At 41.9% G+C, this 17,960-nt stretch overlaps 1 protein-coding gene across 2 annotated transcripts; it reads right to left on the bottom strand.

The window, feature by feature from the left end:
• Positions 1–43: 43 nt before the first annotated feature.
• Positions 44–17,428, bottom strand: kitb (KIT proto-oncogene, receptor tyrosine kinase b). Of its 2 annotated transcripts, none has more exons than XM_061771422.1 (21): positions 17,250–17,428; positions 13,027–13,302; positions 12,529–12,813; positions 11,243–11,382; positions 10,381–10,549; positions 8,114–8,303; positions 7,940–8,055; positions 7,749–7,863; positions 5,915–6,102; positions 5,471–5,577; positions 4,269–4,395; positions 4,071–4,175; positions 3,877–3,987; positions 3,189–3,327; positions 3,015–3,082; positions 2,834–2,925; positions 2,580–2,702; positions 1,807–1,918; positions 1,580–1,679; positions 748–853; positions 44–565 (listed from the first exon to the last, which is right to left on the bottom strand). In XM_061771422.1, the coding sequence occupies exons 1-21, from the start codon at positions 17,317–17,319 to the stop codon at positions 422–424; spliced, it is 2,883 nt and encodes a 960-aa protein (XP_061627406.1). In that variant the 5' UTR covers positions 17,320–17,428; the 3' UTR covers positions 44–421. The 2 variants fall into 2 exon arrangements, with proteins under 2 accessions (XP_061627406.1, XP_061627407.1); XM_061771423.1 differs by having other exon boundaries at positions 3,015–3,079; positions 17,250–17,427.
• Positions 17,429–17,960: the final 532 nt, after the last annotated feature.

Here is a 17,960-nt window from a genome sequence, read left to right on the forward strand (position 1 = left end):
TTTTTAGTCTATTCAGTTGAATATAGGTTGAAAATGATTCAAATAATTGTATTCTGTTTTTATTTACATTTTACACAATAGCCCAACTTCATTGAGGTTTGTATTTTTCAGTAAGAATTTGGTCCGCGTCGGCGGGTATGTGCGTGTATGCAGCCTGTTCCCATGAGAATTTAGTCGGATCCAGTTCCAAAAGTAGTGTTGCTAGTATGAAACAAGTGTTTTTCTTGATTTGTTTTCTTAATAAAACCTTTAGATATCTTTGAAATAATGTCAAAATTAGAATTTCCATGGCAAAATATAGCAGTTTCAGCACAGCATGTCGGCCATATTTGTGGAATGTGTTTCTGCAGGACTCAAGATTACTCCAGTTCGAATGTAACGTGCAACCATTTTGTATGATTTTCTACTTGTGAGGAGTGTTTCAGACATAATCCAGGAAGACGTCTGCAGTATTCTGCAGTAAAGGCTGGTTGGGGGCCGTGGTGCTGCACACGGAGCTCAGCCTCCGTGACGGCGCCCTCTGATGTGCCGATGAATCCGCAGCGTTGCTCAGCCTCAGGTAAACCTGAGGAATGACACGCTCAAACGCTTAATTTTTTTTCTCGCCAACCCCCCCCAACAACAAAACACTGCCATTCTACATCCCAATGCTCTAAAAAAGTTGAAATATAATGAACAAAGCATCACGAGGGAAAGGCATGTGGTATTAAAAGACAATCAAAATCATTCATGGTTTGCTCTACTTACATTCCGGGTGTTTTCTGACAGAAGAAGCTCAGTCTTCTGGACCAGTTTTCTGAAAGAGGGTCTTTTCAAAGGGTCCTGATTCCAGCATGAGCACATCATGTCATACCTAGGGGGGGGGCATGCAGTCCCACATTGAGTAGAGATATATAAACCTATCCTAAAATCTCATTAGATATGTTTACCTCTGCTAATGGAGGACTAAAATTTGGAGTGTAGCGTGTATTGTTTTGGTATGACTCTGGTATGTTGTGATCATCTCCTGGATCCATGTCCATAATCTTTATTTGGATAATTTTTCCAACATGAATATTACATTTGGAAAATTGCTATGAATCATTTTGTTTTAACTTTTAACTTGGTTTTAGTAAGCATAATTCAAACAGATCTGGTTGGATTTAGATCAACTTTGGTGTGTACAATTGAGCCAAGGACAAATTAATTGATTTGTGATCACAACCTTGAAATATGGATCCATTACATTTTAATTGTCAACGATAACGCTTACATGACCGTCGGTGTGTGACACTAGGTTGAATTGACTTATGTGTGATCATGACCTAGATTGTTATTCATAATCTAATTTTGTAACACAAAAATAACTCATACCCTGAAGTTGAACCCGCATCCATCATTTTAGTCACTGGACATTTCAATCACTAAATAGAACTCAAAACTTTGGTGCGTCATTCTTCAGTATGCACCAAGGTCCAATTAAAACTTTGTACTATGATCTGGATCCATATTCCAGATTTGGATCCAGATTCCAGATCATTTTGTAAGATGGACAATATGATGTAAATGTATGATGTAAATATGACACACACACACTTACAGCTCAATGGGTGCAAACTCAGGCCTGCTCATCCTGTGGCCCTCTTGAATGAGTCGATAAAATGCCGAGCCCACGTGCATCCCGGGATAGGGACTGCTACCTGCATCGCACACATCGGTGTGTTATACAATATATTTGCATGACATGCGAACACATTTGTCTGGCCGGACGGCTAATAATCGCTTCTCAGAGATTCTCCATCTGATCCACAGCTCTAAATTGTTTACCCAAAGAGAAGATTTCCCATAGCAAGATGCCGTAGGACCACACGTCACTCTCATAAGTGTAGACACAATCAAAGATGCTCTCAGGAGACATCCACTTGACTGGGAGACGTGCCTGCACGGACCAAAAGCCACATTACATTCACAGTATGGAGTGGGTGTGTGCAAATTTTTCCACTCTATTGATTTCCGTAAATCGTTGGTAATCATACTGATGAAAATAGATTTCTATTCTTTTATATTTCTGGAATAGTTCCCATTTTAATACTGTTTGGAACAAAACAAAAGAAGACATGACTTTGTGTCTCAATCTATCTTTTTTGAAGCCTTTACTATTCCCTTTTATTGTATGTTATTATTTAATATACAATAATCGCAGGACACAAACAGACAACCGTTCACGCTCGCATTCACATTCATAGAGAATTTAGAGTCTTGGTTTTTTTTAACGTGGGAGGAAGCTGGAATAGTCAGAGAAAACCCACACATGCACAAGGGTGAACAGGCAGGAACCGAGATTCTAACCCAGAACCGCTTCTCAAAGTAGAAGCGAGAGATGCCATTTTGGGTCCACGTTGAGATGTCGAGTACGATTACAAACGCACATTTGACGGTGGATGCAGTCAAAATAAAACTGTGACCTACATTGTATGCACAAAACCTCTCCGAGGACGTGGCAGAAGGACAACTATCGACAACCAAGAATCCCGGGGCAGGCGAAGGAAGAATGGAAGGAAGGAAGGAAGGATTGAAAGAGTAGGAGGTGTAGAGCTCACATTTCCTCGGAGCACGTAGCTGGCGTCGGTGGTGATGTCCCGTGCCAAGCCAAAGTCGCAGATCTTGGCCACCCTGCCGTGAGTCAGTAGAACATTTCTGGCTGCGAGGTCCCTGTGGATGCACTGCACAAACACAAAACTGTATATTGACTTTTGGAACTGGTTTTGCTAGTGATGGATATTTCGCTTGTGTGGGTGTACCTAATATCGTGGCCAGTGATTTCATCTTTAGTGGCGTGAATGAGCAGACTTACATTCTTTGAGGTGATGTACTCCATCCCTTTGGCCACTTGGTAGGAGAAGCTCAGCAGATCTTCAGCAGCCAAAGAAAGCTCATCTACATCTTCTAAAGGAGACCAGACAATAGATTTATTATCTCTCCAAGCATTTCACGGTGTACAGTCATGCTGCAGTGCATGATGGGAAAAGGTTTACCTGACTGGGACGACCTTTCTTTGTCCGAGGGACGCATGGGCATATATTCTGTGCCAGTCACTGCTCTGCTGCACACACACGCACACACACACAAACATTCAAAGCAAATAGCGTGAATGTATTTGGAGACGTTATGAACTGTAATTTCAAAGTGAGTGGAAGATTCCGGCGCACCTTGCAGGCTCCGTTTGCTTGGAGACGTTGCGATAGTAACCGTCGCCGGTTTGGGAATTTAGGAAGGACTCTCTTTTTCTGCGCAGGAAGTTGAGGAGGTCGCCATAGCAACAGTATTCAGTGATAACTAAAATTGGACCTGGAAGGGGTGCAGAGATTTCATAAAATCAATTTGACTGCAGCACAACTCCAATACGGAGCCGGTGTTTGCCGTTAGAAGTAGTTCATTACGGCATCCGTCAACTCAATAGACGTTTGCACGGACAAAGTGGGATAATATGAAAGCTGTGTGACAAAACGCCAATATTTTTTTTAGTCTAGTCAGTATTCAATCGCTTTAAATGAGGACTTTTCATGCCAAGTGACTTTCCACTTATTTGGTATCCATCAACATGCTGCAGAGTGGTCGATTCCAAGGCCCAGACAGGTAGAAAATATTGCTTAACTGCACTCCATCAGCTTCTTGTCAGGGCTGGCTGCCATCGACTCGACTGTCCAATATCTGATTTCTATTAAAAGCGTAATAACTGCCTTACATTGCAGCAAGTCGGTGCTTTTTAAGCCGCCTCAGACAGCCATAAAGAAATCGATAATTAAGTCAAGCAAAAGCAAAAGAAAGACGATTATAGAGTCCAACAAGAGAACGAAAGCTTGATTCAAGTCTTCTTTGTTTTGAGGTTCCTCTCACCTGCGACCGTGCAGGCTCCCAGCAGGTTGACGATGTTCATGTGGTTGCCGAGGTAACTGAGCACCTTCAGCTCGGACATCAGCGCCTCCTTCTCCGTGGCGTGTGCGTTGGCTGCGACATCATCACGGGGGACATTGAGGCATCCTCTCGGCGCGTGTCACATATTTAGGTAAAAAAAAAAAAAAAAAACTTACGCTTGAGCAGCTTGACGGCGACAGTCGTGACTGTGTCAGCCGAGCAGAGGCCGTACGCTGTGGCCCTCACCACTTTTCCAAACGCTCCAGAACCCAGAGTTTTGCCTGTGTGTTCACACAGACACACACACGAACTTTTAACACCGTCCAGCCGGTACAAAACCGACAAAGCAGAAACAAACACGTTAATTGTCATACCAAAGCGTAGTTTCTGCCGAGGAAACTCCCATTTGGAGTCATAAGGAAGCTGGGTGGGGTCAAAGTAAATGTAGTTGTTGTCATGGATGCTCTCGATGACTTTCCACTGGATTTGGAATTTAGGTTTCTGTTTGAAAGGGGAGAGGAAGAGGTGGGATTCATATAGACAAAAGTGACTTTAGCTTACTTCCGTCAATATATGTACTTATACTCACCAGTACATACCTGTTCAATCGAATTGGATCCAAAATATCCTTTTTACAAAGATAATGACGCTTAATTTTGAATGAGACTCTCATCAAGGTATTATTGAAAATGATGTCATGTCACTGAGAACTGTCTAATATTTTGGTTACTTCATTTCACTTACATGACAAGAGACATTAATTAATACCTTGGCAAAGGAGGTTATGTTTTTAATTTATTCGTTGGATGGAGAATTTTTGTGACTGTTTTTAAGCATTTTATTTTACATCATGTTAAAGGGCAAATGGTGAAATACTTAAAAATTAAGAATTTTAGTACAATACATAACTTTTTTTGGTAATGCTATTTTTAAATACAGGAGTTAGTATTTCTTTCATTGTATTTAATGACAACATTTTGATGATCATATCTTTTTGATTGGTTGGGAGAAATCATGTTACTGGTCGAGGTCTGCGCCATTATAGTTCTGGGACAATCAGATTTTTATTTTATTTTTTTAAATACAACTCATGTGTTTGATTTCATTATATTTTGCAGGTGTGCATACTGTTGTAGCCAGTAATTGTATGTTTGTTTGGTCTCCCCTCATTGCTATGTCATTCGCACTATGTACAGTGCGAATGAACTTTAAATGCTGATGTTAGGCAATTATCTTAGAGCCTGAGTCACTGCACTGGAATAAGAGCAAGATGTCATACTGTTCCAAACGTGTGTCAATCGAATCTCTCTAATGGCTGACTGAGTCATTTAATCTTCATTACAGCGCATACAAATTGTTCCAATTTTTTTTTTTTTAAAGATGAAAAAGGCTATCTGAAGGATGTCATTTGCAGATTCTGACTTTTATCACATAAAAAAAAGGAGGCATGACTCATCAGAGGATGAGTGCAGTTCCTTTGCAAGTCTTTAAAGACAGTTTGTATTTTGTGACGCAACATGACTCATCACAACTGTTCAAATATGAAATCATGACGTGGCATTTTCTGTTCCATTACCTGCATGTACTTATAGAGCAGCACCACCAGGATGAGGCAGAGGAAGGCACCAGTGGCCACCATGCCAGTTAGAAGCGGGGTGAACAGTTTATGCGGGACAAGTCGCTCTGTTCCAGGAACAAAGTCACAGTCAGGAGTTGACACACAACACGGGGCCTCGGACGAACCCGGCCTCGGGATTAAGACAGACAGCTGCAGCAGTGGTGTTTGTTTGTGTGTCCTGGATTAGCGTGCCGACACCAGCTAATCCCGGCCTGCGTTGTCAGCATATGCTAATCTCATTCAATCTGCAGTTACTAATCACACACCTGGCCTGCACACGCACGTGAGCGGTCGAAGGGTTTGTTTATGTGCATCCTTGTGGTGGGGTTTATGAGATAACGTCCATCTACGTCCGTCTACTTTATATATGTGTGTGTGTTGGAGATATGAACAATTTGGTACCGCTGATGGAGAAGAGCGTATAAGCTTCCTCTCGCTCTGTGGAGGCCACACACTCCAGCGTATGGTAGTTGCCATGCTCCTTGCTGATATTCAGTCGGCTCTCCACCTCACTCCTACTGAAGGTGGACTCTGTCACCATGGCAACATCCGCAGTCTCCCATTGGGTGGCGTTAGGCAGGTGTGAGCACCTGTGGAGAGGTTATCTGGAAGGTCATTTTGGTAATATTGTACCCTTTACAGCTATTTGGCAAATCATAATCGTTTGTGCAATTACAAGTTGTGATGACATTTATAATGTAATCATTTTCAGTTTAATTCCAGAATTTGTTATGTTACCTAATGAAATGTTACTTTACGTGATCGTTTATGGTTTTGCTTTATAGTACGGATGGGAAAACATATGGGTGGGCCACATTTTATTTTTAAAATGGACGAACGGTCAGTGTCATGAGTAGATGAAAAAAAATTTTTTAAATCATTTATTTTAATAAAAATAATATTTTATTGTGTTACTGGTTAGCACATCTGCCTCACAGTTCTGAGAACCCGGGTTCAAAACCGGCCCCGCCTGTGTGGAGTTTGCATGTTCTCATGTGCCTGCGTGGCTTTTCTCCGGGTACTCCGGTTTCCTCCCACATCCCCAAAACATGCATGGTAGGTTAATTGAAGACTCTAAATTGCCCGTAGGTGTGAATGGTTGTTTGTTTATATGTGCCCTGCGATTGGCTGGCGACCAGTTCAGGGTGAGCCTCACCTCTCGCCCAGAGTCGGCTGGGGTGCGCGCCAGCATGCCCGCGGGAGGATAAGCGGTGTGGAAAATGAATGAACATTTAATTGTATTATTACTGAAATTGAACTATAATTGATGAACCAATTATTTAAGAAGATAAATAATTGTTTAATATTTATGTGAAATTGTTTTTGTTTGTTTGTTTTGTTTAAATACAAAAATTAACCATTAAAATTAAAATAGAAATAATAAATGAAGACATTTTAATGAAGCCATTTTAGCAAGACATGGATAAATTAATACAGCAAATATTACAGGACTCTTGATAACATATACGCTGGATGGGCCTGATTGAACGATGGAATGGGCCGTAAGTGTTCTGTGGGCCATACTTTGACCACCCCTGCCTTAAACTGTGATTTACAATTCACACATTTTCTTACTCTGTTTAGCCTAAAGATTTGTTTTTCATTTTTTTTTTTTTTTTTTTTTTACTAGGCAACACACTTCTCAGCTTTCGGGAAATATATTTATTTAGCTGAAAACAACAAAGCTACTTGGCTAGCTTTAGGGAACTTTGCGTTTGAATAAGTCAGTTCGTTAGCCTTAAGTACAGCACACTTGGGGTTCGGGGGTCAAATTATTTGGTAATGTAGCACTTAGCAGTAGGGAACTATTTAGCTTAAGTTAACCAAACTACTGCACCAGTTGAGCTGTAGGGTAATAAACGTTTGCTTGAAACAAAAACATTTGGTAGTTTTTGGTAGCCAAAAAGTACTAGCTGGTTTGTTTTAGCTTAGGGTTCAAAACCACCTGTTTAGCCGAATGCACGTAAACTAATTTGGAAAACTGAACCAATGTAAGTTTTATGGAACTCAACTACTTGGTATTTGGCTAACATGGTTAGCCTTACTGAATAGAGCAACATAGCTAGTTAGTTAGAGCTCCTGAAATTTCATTTTTGGCACATTTTCAGGGGGAAAACATTAAGAAGAACGTAAGGAAGTAAGGTCGTTGCGGACGGGCAGAATATGACATTCTTCTAGCGAATATACAAAAAATATTGTAGTGGTTAGGTAATAGTGGATGTAAGTGATGTAATACCTCGTGTGGGGAATGTCACAGATGTACCATCTGATTTTTGGAACCGGGTGACCGGCGGCGACGCACCGCACCTGACCGTCGACTGGCCCTTCCTGCGCTATGATGACCGGCTTACCTTGTCGAGTGAGTAGACATCATAATCACATGCTTAAATTCTTAGGAATTGTGTTAATATGGAAGAATCGACTTACTGTTGACATATACGTGAAATAAATGTTCGACTGATGCATCTTCATGGCTGGCGGAGAATTTGTAGATGCCAGCCTCCGAGCCAAGAACTCTCACCAGTTTCAGCTCGCTAATGAACCTAAAATGTAAAGTCACGTGAGATTTACGATTGCGCGCTCGCTCTGGAATCTGGCTACCTGTATTTGTGTTGGTGGATAGTGATGACGTGCTCTGTGGTGTTGAGCAGTCGTTTGCCGTTGTAAGACCAGGACGGGACCCCGGGTGATGGGTAGGCCTCATACTCCACTCTGAGATTCAGGCTCTCCCCCTCTCGGACGCTGGCCCGGACGGGACTCGGGTGGCTTAACATGGTAATGAACCCAATATCTGTACAACATAGATATACATAGAGTTGTTTATTTAGCAACTTTTGTTGTGTGATTGCTGAGCGATACGAATGGTGTCTGCAGATTGTCGTCGTGTGTTTCGAAAGGATTCTTCTTGAGGAACACTAAATACTGTCGAGACATTTTGTTTATGAGGACCACTGCAGCATAGCTACTGTATTATGCTGTTATAGCTTGCCCAAAGCCACAAATTGAAAACCTCGCAACACCCGAGAAACATGGAATGCTCTTCCTGACAGTTATATGAACATGAAGAAATATGCATTTGGAGTATCACCCGTCTTTGGATCAACATACCTGTGCGAGCAAATATTCGCAAACATGAACTACATTAAATCCAAATGCCGCAACCGCGTCACGGATGAGCGCTTGCAGTCATGTCAAGATTAAAGTGACATCTTAGATGCCCGATGTTGGGAAGCTGTCCAGTGATGTCCGAAAACAGAAGTCGCATTAAACGGGTAAGAACATATTTAGCAACAAAGTGTCTGTTTTTATAAAGTGGTTTCTGATTTTTGTCAGTATATATTTGGAATGGGCACGGTGGCCGACTGGTTAGACCGTCAGCCTCACAGTTCTGAGGTGCGGGGTTCAATCCCCGTCCCCGCCTGTGTGGAGTTTGCATGTTCTCCCCGTGCCTGCGTGGGTTTTCTCCGGGCACTCCGGTTTCCTCCCACATCCCAAAAACTTGCATGAATTGGAGACTCTAAATTGCCCGTAGGCATGACTGTGAGTGTGAATGGTTGTTTGTCTCTATGTGCCCTGCGATTGGCTGGCAACCAGTTCAGGGTGTACCCCGCCTCCTGCCCGATGACAGCTGGGATAGGCTCCAGCACGCCCGCGACCCTAGTGAGGAGAAGCGGCTCAGAAAATGGATGGTTGGATATTTGGAATGACACATAGGGATATTATTGTGTTTTGTTGCTCAGGTCCGAGGATGGCTGCGTTGTATTATTGTGCGAGTCAAAAGAGAAGAGGATGCCGCTTTTTACCTTGCACTGACTTACTTAGCATTTGTAGAACACTAAAGAGAAGAGGATAATGCACAGAAATCGAACTTAAACTGTATTATTTTAATTTTTAATTCTAAATAAAAATGACATTAAAAAAAATGTTTTCTTTATTGTATTTCTATAATTTCATCAATGCAACAAAACTTAAAACACCATCGCACAGCAGAGTATTTAATCATGAAAGCTCATTATGTCATTTTGATAGTAGGCTAATATAGACACTTACAGCATGTGTTGCCTTCATTACAAGGCTTTTAATTTTTTGCGGCTCCAGACAGATTTTTTATTATTATTTTTTTTTGGTCCAATATGGCTCTTTCAACATGTTGGGTTGCTGACCCCTGAGCTAGGCATATAGAATAAGTCACATGTAGTCATATCGAGGCAAACTTAATGGATTAAATAAGAGTGCAGTGGACTGATTCGATTCCATTTTAAGTGAGCTAATGAGTGGAGTTAATGGTGTACCAGAAAAGCTGCTCCTGCTGCATTAGGAGACCTTTTCTTTGTGTTTGCTCTGTCATTTTATATGCTTCTAAAACTAGACACCAACTTGCCATGGTCTTTGTCAACAAGTCATGTCCTAACATGTCCACATTCAGAGGTTGTTATGGGTGCACCTTATGAAACTTTGAAGTCGCGATGGATGTTCCTCTAGAGCCTCCGATTTGCATAACATGCAAATGAAGGAGAACGTTCAAGGCATTAGGTTTAGTTAATTTTTTTGTATGTAAGAAGTCTACAGTCGACATAGATGGAAGCCATAGAGAAGAAGTGTTGGCTGATGCACGATTCAGGAAAGATCAAGTGGATGACATCATATCAATAGCCGTTTTAACAGCTCCTTTAGCACTATGACATTAACCTTTCTATAGGGTTGCTATAGAGGGCAAATTGCTTCCAAGTGGTTGGAAGGTTCCATACTGTTCTACAGTATAGGATTGTGTATTTTATTGGAGATTCCCTAACTAGAAACAATGATGTAATGCCATCTCAGAAGACATACTGTCCCTGTACTTTACGTTCATGTGCTTCACTGCTTACCGCAGACATCCAGGTGCAGCGCTGTGGAGCTGCCGCCTCTCTCGTTGCGGGCCGAGCAGCGGTAGGTCCCCGAGTCGGATCGCTTTACCCGTCCGATCGAGAGCCGGGAGGAGCGTTGATAACCCCGAGAGCCGGACAGGATGTGTGAAGTGTGCGCCTCCTCTGGATGCTGCAGGCAGCAAACGGTGGCAAGTGTTACGTGAGTGTCGTTTCGTCTTTTACCGTCGTATTAAATTTACAACTGGGAACCTAAGAGCAAGGAGCATGACATTAAACCACGCAGAAGTTCAACTCTTGCTGAGGTTTTGTGTCTTTCTCATTGCATGAACAAATATCGAGAAAAAACTTTTTAGCGAACTTTGATGGAAATTAACCTTTGATTAATCACCGGAATCCATTGTATTTTTTTCAAGTCTTTGTGCCTGATCTAATGAAATTCCCTTCGGCCGTTCCTGACTTGTCACATTACATGAGAATGTGATCGATGTGACCTTTGATCATCAAAATTCAATCACTCTTTTAGCCGAAAAACGCTTTCAGTCCATTTGAATAAACTCAAAGCATTCTCCAAGTTTCAGGACGAGAAAATGGAACGTACGGACCTGGGAAACAGATGCTATGTGTTCGGCCCTTTTTGGGGTTTGCACAATCCTTCTGACCATGTTGTGTATCAAACAATGTCACAATTTAAGTCTGTTTTAATCACATTACATGGAAAATAGGACTGATGGAAAACCCATGACTCAAGTTTAAAAAACAAGGTCCCTATTATTAAAATGATTATTAATATTATTTGTTGACCAAGTCACGTAAACGTGTCTGTAAGATAGCCACTTGCCACCACGTTTGATGTAAAACTCACCGCTGTTGAAGGATAGTTCCACTTGACATCAAAGTCTGGGTTGACATTGGAGGAGCTACAAGTAAGCTCTAACTTCTCGCCTTTTCGTAAGATAACCTTATCCCTCTGGGACAACGTGATGACTGGAAGCACTTCTGGAACTGCATAAAAAAGTTCAAAAGGACATAATAACGTCAAGAAGACATGAAAAAAAATCAAAAAAATCATTAGGATTCCTTAGCGCTTTCTTTGCAGACATGTGCAATTATTAGATTGGCTTGAATTGATAAACATAACTCACCTGAATAGCAATTAAGACAATTTTGCAATCAACTAAAAGAGCCTCAAGAGTGTTGTTATTCCTGTTTGTTCATTGGAAATAAATGAACGCACGCACACACACCGTGTACATTTATATTTATCTTGATATTTTCATATCCATTCCATAGCCTCTGGCACACATCGACTGCACGATTTACTGCTTTCAATAAATTCCCCTGACATCACTAACGGTCATGTTTGACAAAGGTTGTCATGACTTTATTTTGCCCAGAGCCTTCATGCTCTGTTACAAATCTTTGTTCAGCGCGGCGTTCTGTTAATCCCTGTGTCCTTCACCACAACCACATTTTTCTCCCTCTCTCCATCACTCAAAAAGCAGACCGACTCCTCCCAGCGTGTCTTTGTTTAGACATTGTGATGCTGCGCAGGGACAAATACAGACATGAAGGTCAGCCCTTCATTCGACAGTTTAAATTAGGACTGGGCTGACTGAGCCTGTTTTACATGCCACTTAGGTATCCAGTGAGTACTTTATAGTCTGTCAGTAATGATCGGGCTTTGTACTTTTATTTCTGACCAGGTCAAGTATCTTGGTAGTATATCGTATCTATGCTTGTTCACGGCACAACTAAAACAGTATTTTACCCTGTTTAACATCTTTTTACAATTGCATGACAATTATGATTGTTAAAAAGGCGCTTGGCTTCATTTGGGTTACAGGTGACTTTTGAGCCTGTCCGGTCTGAATTTGGGCGAGATACACCCCGGTCTGGTCACCAGCCAATCGCGTGACACATATAGACAAACGACCATTCACGCTCACATTCACACCTACGGACAATTTAGAGTCTTCAATGAACCCAACATGGAATGTGGGAGAAAGAGGAGTACGAAGCAGGAGGCCATCAAGCTGCTGTCTCAATTCATTAAAACCAAACTAACAAATCTAGTAGAGCCATGCGGACAAGTCCTGAGGACAGGCGGGAATACCGCTGGACAGCATTAGAAACCCGGACATCGTTTACCTAGCCGCACGTCTACGGTGTATTGGCTCGACGTCACTTTATCTGCTCCGAGCTGTCCCACACACACGTAGCAGCCTTCAAACTCCTTCCTCGCATTGCCAATGATGACGCCCTGCTCGTGGTGGGTCCAGTAGCTCATGGCGGAGGGCAAAGGTCGCCCGTCACACGTCTGCAAAGCCGGCAGCGTGACCTCCGGGTTGGTCACAAGGCAGGGAATGGTGCAGTTCTCGCCTGCGCGCACCAGGATGACGTTGACCATGGTGCGCTGAAAGGCGCTGACGGGGTCTGCGCAGGTGAAACATGGAGAGTTCACGTCCATGACGCAATGAAATCAAGTCAGTTATATTTATATACAGCCAATTCACAACAGAACATATCTCAAGACACTTTGAGGAGTTCAAGAACTATACTTCTCATCCATTATTTACTGTAGATATGAGAAAACCCACTGAACCCCATATGAGCAAGCAACTGGCAACAGAGGCAACCGCCACCCACCCTTCACATATACGTAGATGGAAGTGCGCTCCAGTGTGCTGTTGTTGACGCACACGTAGCGGCCCATGTGGTAGGCTTGCACCGCAGGCACCTTGACGACAGCCACGCCGCCCTCCTCCGCCTCTCCCTCCAGTCTGCGAGCCTTTTCTCTCTGCCACCTCAACCTGGATGTGGCGCCAGGCCTGGTGGCATCGTCATGGCAATAGAGCTCCAGCCTCCCCCGCTTGGGAACAACAATGTGAGGCCCGCTGGGGGAGATTACGGGCTTGCACAAGCCTGGAACAAATGACAAAGGACGAGTCATAACATGCAGACAAGTATTGGAACATCTGGCCATTACACCTGCAAAATGTGAAAATGGAAGAAAGAATGAAGTTGGTCCCACCCTTGGAGCTATAACGGCTTCCACTCTTCAGGGAAGATACTTTTTTTGCTTATTCATTCAGAACAACAGGGTGGCGTCATACCATTCCGAACTGTACCATGGCGAGCTCTACACATTTGCTTCCCAACTTTTATTGAGCCAAGGCGCTTACACTACTCTCAAAAAGTTTGAGATATTCGGCTTTTGGTTGGAATTTCAGGAGTAACCTACAGTAAAACCTTCACAGGTGAACGTAATTTGACCTCTAAAAGGTTGAATACACCTCCAACTGTTCAATGTTTCACTACTTTTTGCATAACTTTCTGTTCTCTCACAAGGAGCTGAACGGCAAAAGCAGTTTGAGTCGTGAAATAGTAGATATACACTTTCGAGCTCTATTAGAATTGTCGTCTTCATCAAGCTGTTCAGATTTTGACATCATGAAATAACACCTAACAATTGATCAACGATCAAGTACATCACCAAATAAAATTGTCACAGAAAGTCGGAATACTGAAGTACCAATATCATCTGAATTTACTCACAAATGTATGTATTCAGTATGAAATCTGGGCCTTTTTGAGCGCTCAAAGCTGATTTCATTGCAGGGAGCCATTACTTTGTTCTGTTATATGAATGGCAACAGGTGGATACATAGGTTAAATGTACCTTCTGCCATACAGCAGTAGAGCATTTAATTTACAACCCCATTTCCAATGAAGTTGTGACGTTGTGTTAAACATAAATAAAAACAGAATACAATGATTTGCAAATCATGTTCGACCTATATTTAACTGAATACACTAAAAAGACAAGATATTAAATGATCAAACTGATAAACTTTGTTTTTAGCAAAAAATCATTAAATTAGAATTTTATGGCTGCAACACATTCCGAAAAAGCTGGGACAGGGTCATGTTTACCACTGTGTTCCATCACCTTTTCTTTTAACAACATTCAATAAACGTTTGGGAACTGAGGACACTAATTGTTGAAGCTTTGTCGGTGGAATTCTTTCCCATTCTTGCTTGATGTACAGCTTCAGCTGTTCAACAGTCCGGGGTCTCCGTTGTCGTATTTTACGCTTCATAATGCGCCACACATTTTCAATGGGAGACAGGTCTGGACTGCAGGCAGGCCAGTCGAGTACCCGCACTCTTTTACTACGAAGCCACGCTGTTGTAACACGTGCAGAATGTGGTTTGGCATTGTCTTGCTGAAATAAGCAGGGTCGTCCATGAAAAATATGTTGCTTGGATGGCAGCATAGGTTTCTCCAAAACCTGTATGTACCTTTCAGCATTAATGGTGCCTTCACAGATGTGTAAGTTACCCAAGCCATTGGGAGTAACACAGCCCCATACCGTCACAGATGCTGGGTTTTGAACTTTGCGTCCATAACAGTCCGGGTGGTTCTTTTCCTCTTTGGCCCGTAGCACCCGATGTCCACAATTTCCAAAAATAATTCGAAATGTAGACTCGTCGGACCACAGAACACTTTTCCACTTTGCGTCAGTCCATCTTAGATGAGCTCGGGCCCAGAGAAGCCGGCGGCGTTTGTGGGTGTTGTTGATAAATGGCTTTTGCTTTGCATAGTAGAGTTTCAAGTTGCACTTACGGATGTAGCGCCGAACTGTATTTACTGACATTGGCTTTCTGAAGTGTTCCTGAGCCCATGTGGTGATATCCTTTACACATTGATGTCGGTTTTTGATGCAGTGCCGCCTGAGGGATCGAAGGTCACGGACATTCAATGTTGGTCTTCAGCCTTGCCGCTTACATGCAGCGATTGCTCCAGATTCTCTGAACCTTTTGATGATATTATGGAGCGTGCATTCAATGTTGGTTTTTCAATTCCAATTCAATGTGGGTCTGCCCTTTTGCCCTAAATCAGCACGGATAGGCTGCAGTCCCTGCCAGGACTCTAAACAAGAAAATGGATGCAAATGCTGCAATAAAGTAATGACAATGAAATTTTACATTGGGAATAAGTGGTGCAGCGCTAGAATGCAGAATGTCTTGTTTGTGGAGAAAAAAAAACTCTTTACTTCATCTGATTTTGTGTTCATGCCACCTCTCCCTGTCCTTTCTCTGTTGTGTTTTTCTACTGCGAGTTGCCCAGGAAGGGGCTTATAAAAAGTGGAGCTTCGAATTTGCCCAGCAACAAGGAGCCATGTGACGTGACCAGAAAAAAACAAACTGAGCACTTCTGTGACGTTGTCTGAATGGTGTCATATGTTGGGATCTGATAAGGAACTTGGAAGTAAAGGAAAGCGCATCAGAAAGTAGGAGAGACAAGAGTACTGCAGTTTTAGCCTAAGTTGATGCTGACATGTTGCTAAAATCAACAAAGAGTGAGAGGAGAACAAAGCAGAGTACAATAAATATGGGGCTTAATGCGATGATTAAATAGCATGTTTTGATTGGCACACAGCCTCTGAAGATTTAGTGCAGTCCAACCAGCATTGCTCAGTGGAATAATCAATAACTGTCTATATAGCTACGTAAAATCATTCAATTAGGATAAATAAATGAATGCAACATTTCCATCTTAGTTTACCGCCAGCGAGAAGTTTTCTCTCTGCATGTTTGGCCCTTTCCCAAGAACAGGATCTTCATGTGACTGTTGCGCCTTCGGGCCTAACCAAGCCAAGCCCCAGAAGAGTCAAACCGACGCCTCTCTGAAATGTTAACATTTACCTTTTTTTCTGGTGAAAAGCGAACGGTTTTGGCCTTTACAAAATAGAAAAGAAATCTTGCAGTTAGATGCCGTCTGGTGTGTGTTTGAGATCTTTGTTTGCTGTGCTTAGTGCAAGTATCATTTGGGTGTTGATGAATAATTGATTGGTTTCAAACTGACAACACACACACACACACACACACCTGTTTCCTGGCGGGAGAAGATGCAATCCCCCCTTCCTTCTCTTCCAACATGGTGGTTATGCAAATAAGGACTGATACGATCTGTAAACCTGAGCTCACAGGTTGTGTTAAAGTGTACCGTTAAACTCCAGCACAATCCCAGGAACGGTGTTTGTTTTCGTCAAGATGGCAAACATTCACACGAATGTGGAAGAGCCAAAGCAACGGCTGACTAAATTACATTCAGAATGTTCCTACTCACAATCAAAAACAATTGAAAAGAAATTGTGTTCACTAATACGAGAGCACATGCCACATAACAAATCTTGATGATGTTGTGTTTATTAAAAACATGTTGTTGCTTTTTTAATTTTATTATTTTTTTCACATATGATCCAACCTAATGTTGGTGTGCCTGGTCATTTTAGTTATTATTATTATTTTACAGCCTGGAAATAACGAGTCTTGGATCAGATGCACAAAATACGATTACGATTATCAATATTTATTTACTCTGACATTTGTTTTTTGTTATTTTGTAGGAGTGCGCAAAAACTACTTAACTAATTTCTGCTAAACTTTGTGGAGGGGTGGGGCATGGCACCAAGAAAAAGAAAAAAAAATAATTCAAGTCATTTTGGTGAGGATCCAGATAAAGGTGCAGAGCTATTTTACCCTTTGTACAGTAATATATGTTTGAACCTTTCCTTAATTTCGCAGTAAATAATGGGTCAAACTTAATGAAAATGGCCATCCATAAGGTGTACAGTTTAAGCCAAATGCTTTTATTATTTGGCCTTAAACCTTTTGCCATTGACATTATGTTCTATGCGGATGATTTGATCTTCAATATCCACCAGATCCAAGTAATCCCCAAATATTCCACCCCCAAAAAGAGCTTACAAAAATAAAAAGAGCTTCTGTATATGTGCAGTGCAGAATTGTAATACTCTTAAGAGTAAGTGAACGGTAAGCAAGGATTTATTTTTTTTTCTTACCTGTCAGTGGCAGAAAAAACAAATGCGATGCAAAAACAATCCACAGCCATGTCATGCTGAAGTTTTCCATCTTGACTGTCTACTCCATGTGCCTCATGATATCCTGCGCAGTCATAATAACGCAAGAACAGGTCCGCTGTGCGTAATGTGATGGATCTTAAAGACAGCGCACATGCAGCACTGAGCCTCTCCTCCTCCTCTTGACTCTCCTCCCTCACTTGGGCGCCTCCTCCCAGTCCCGTATTGGCTGGAGGCGCGCCAAAAGGGGTAATCAGGAGGCACATTACTGGAAATTTACTTGACAATTTCCAGCCTGTACGCCTTATTATGGAAATGTTGTCTTATGCTCATTTGTTTCGATGACTTAAATGTGTTAACTTGCCGCTGTGATGCTCAGAGCTCATTCTGATGCCGATGGAAACACTTTCTGCTTTTACAAAGACAATTATGTTCAGTTTTGTCTTTCGCTCGATAAAATGTTTGTAATTGTGGTTGTGACTGCATCATAATGAAAGATATCGCGAGTAGGTTGCCACTTTTGAACATGTTAACCAAAATACTAAAATTAGTTAGTTTACCTTTTAGTATTAGTTAGTATTGCTATGTTAATTTAGTTAAAACAACTGACTGACGTTTTGGAAATGTCAGTGCATTGGAAATGTGTTTTCCCTGTGACAAGCTTTTATTTGTTTCCTCGAGGTTAGAAGTTGT

Source organism: Phyllopteryx taeniolatus, chromosome 4 (genome assembly GCF_024500385.1).
Source record: "Phyllopteryx taeniolatus isolate TA_2022b chromosome 4, UOR_Ptae_1.2, whole genome shotgun sequence".
NCBI classification, from domain to species: Eukaryota; Metazoa; Chordata; class Actinopteri; order Syngnathiformes; family Syngnathidae; genus Phyllopteryx; species Phyllopteryx taeniolatus.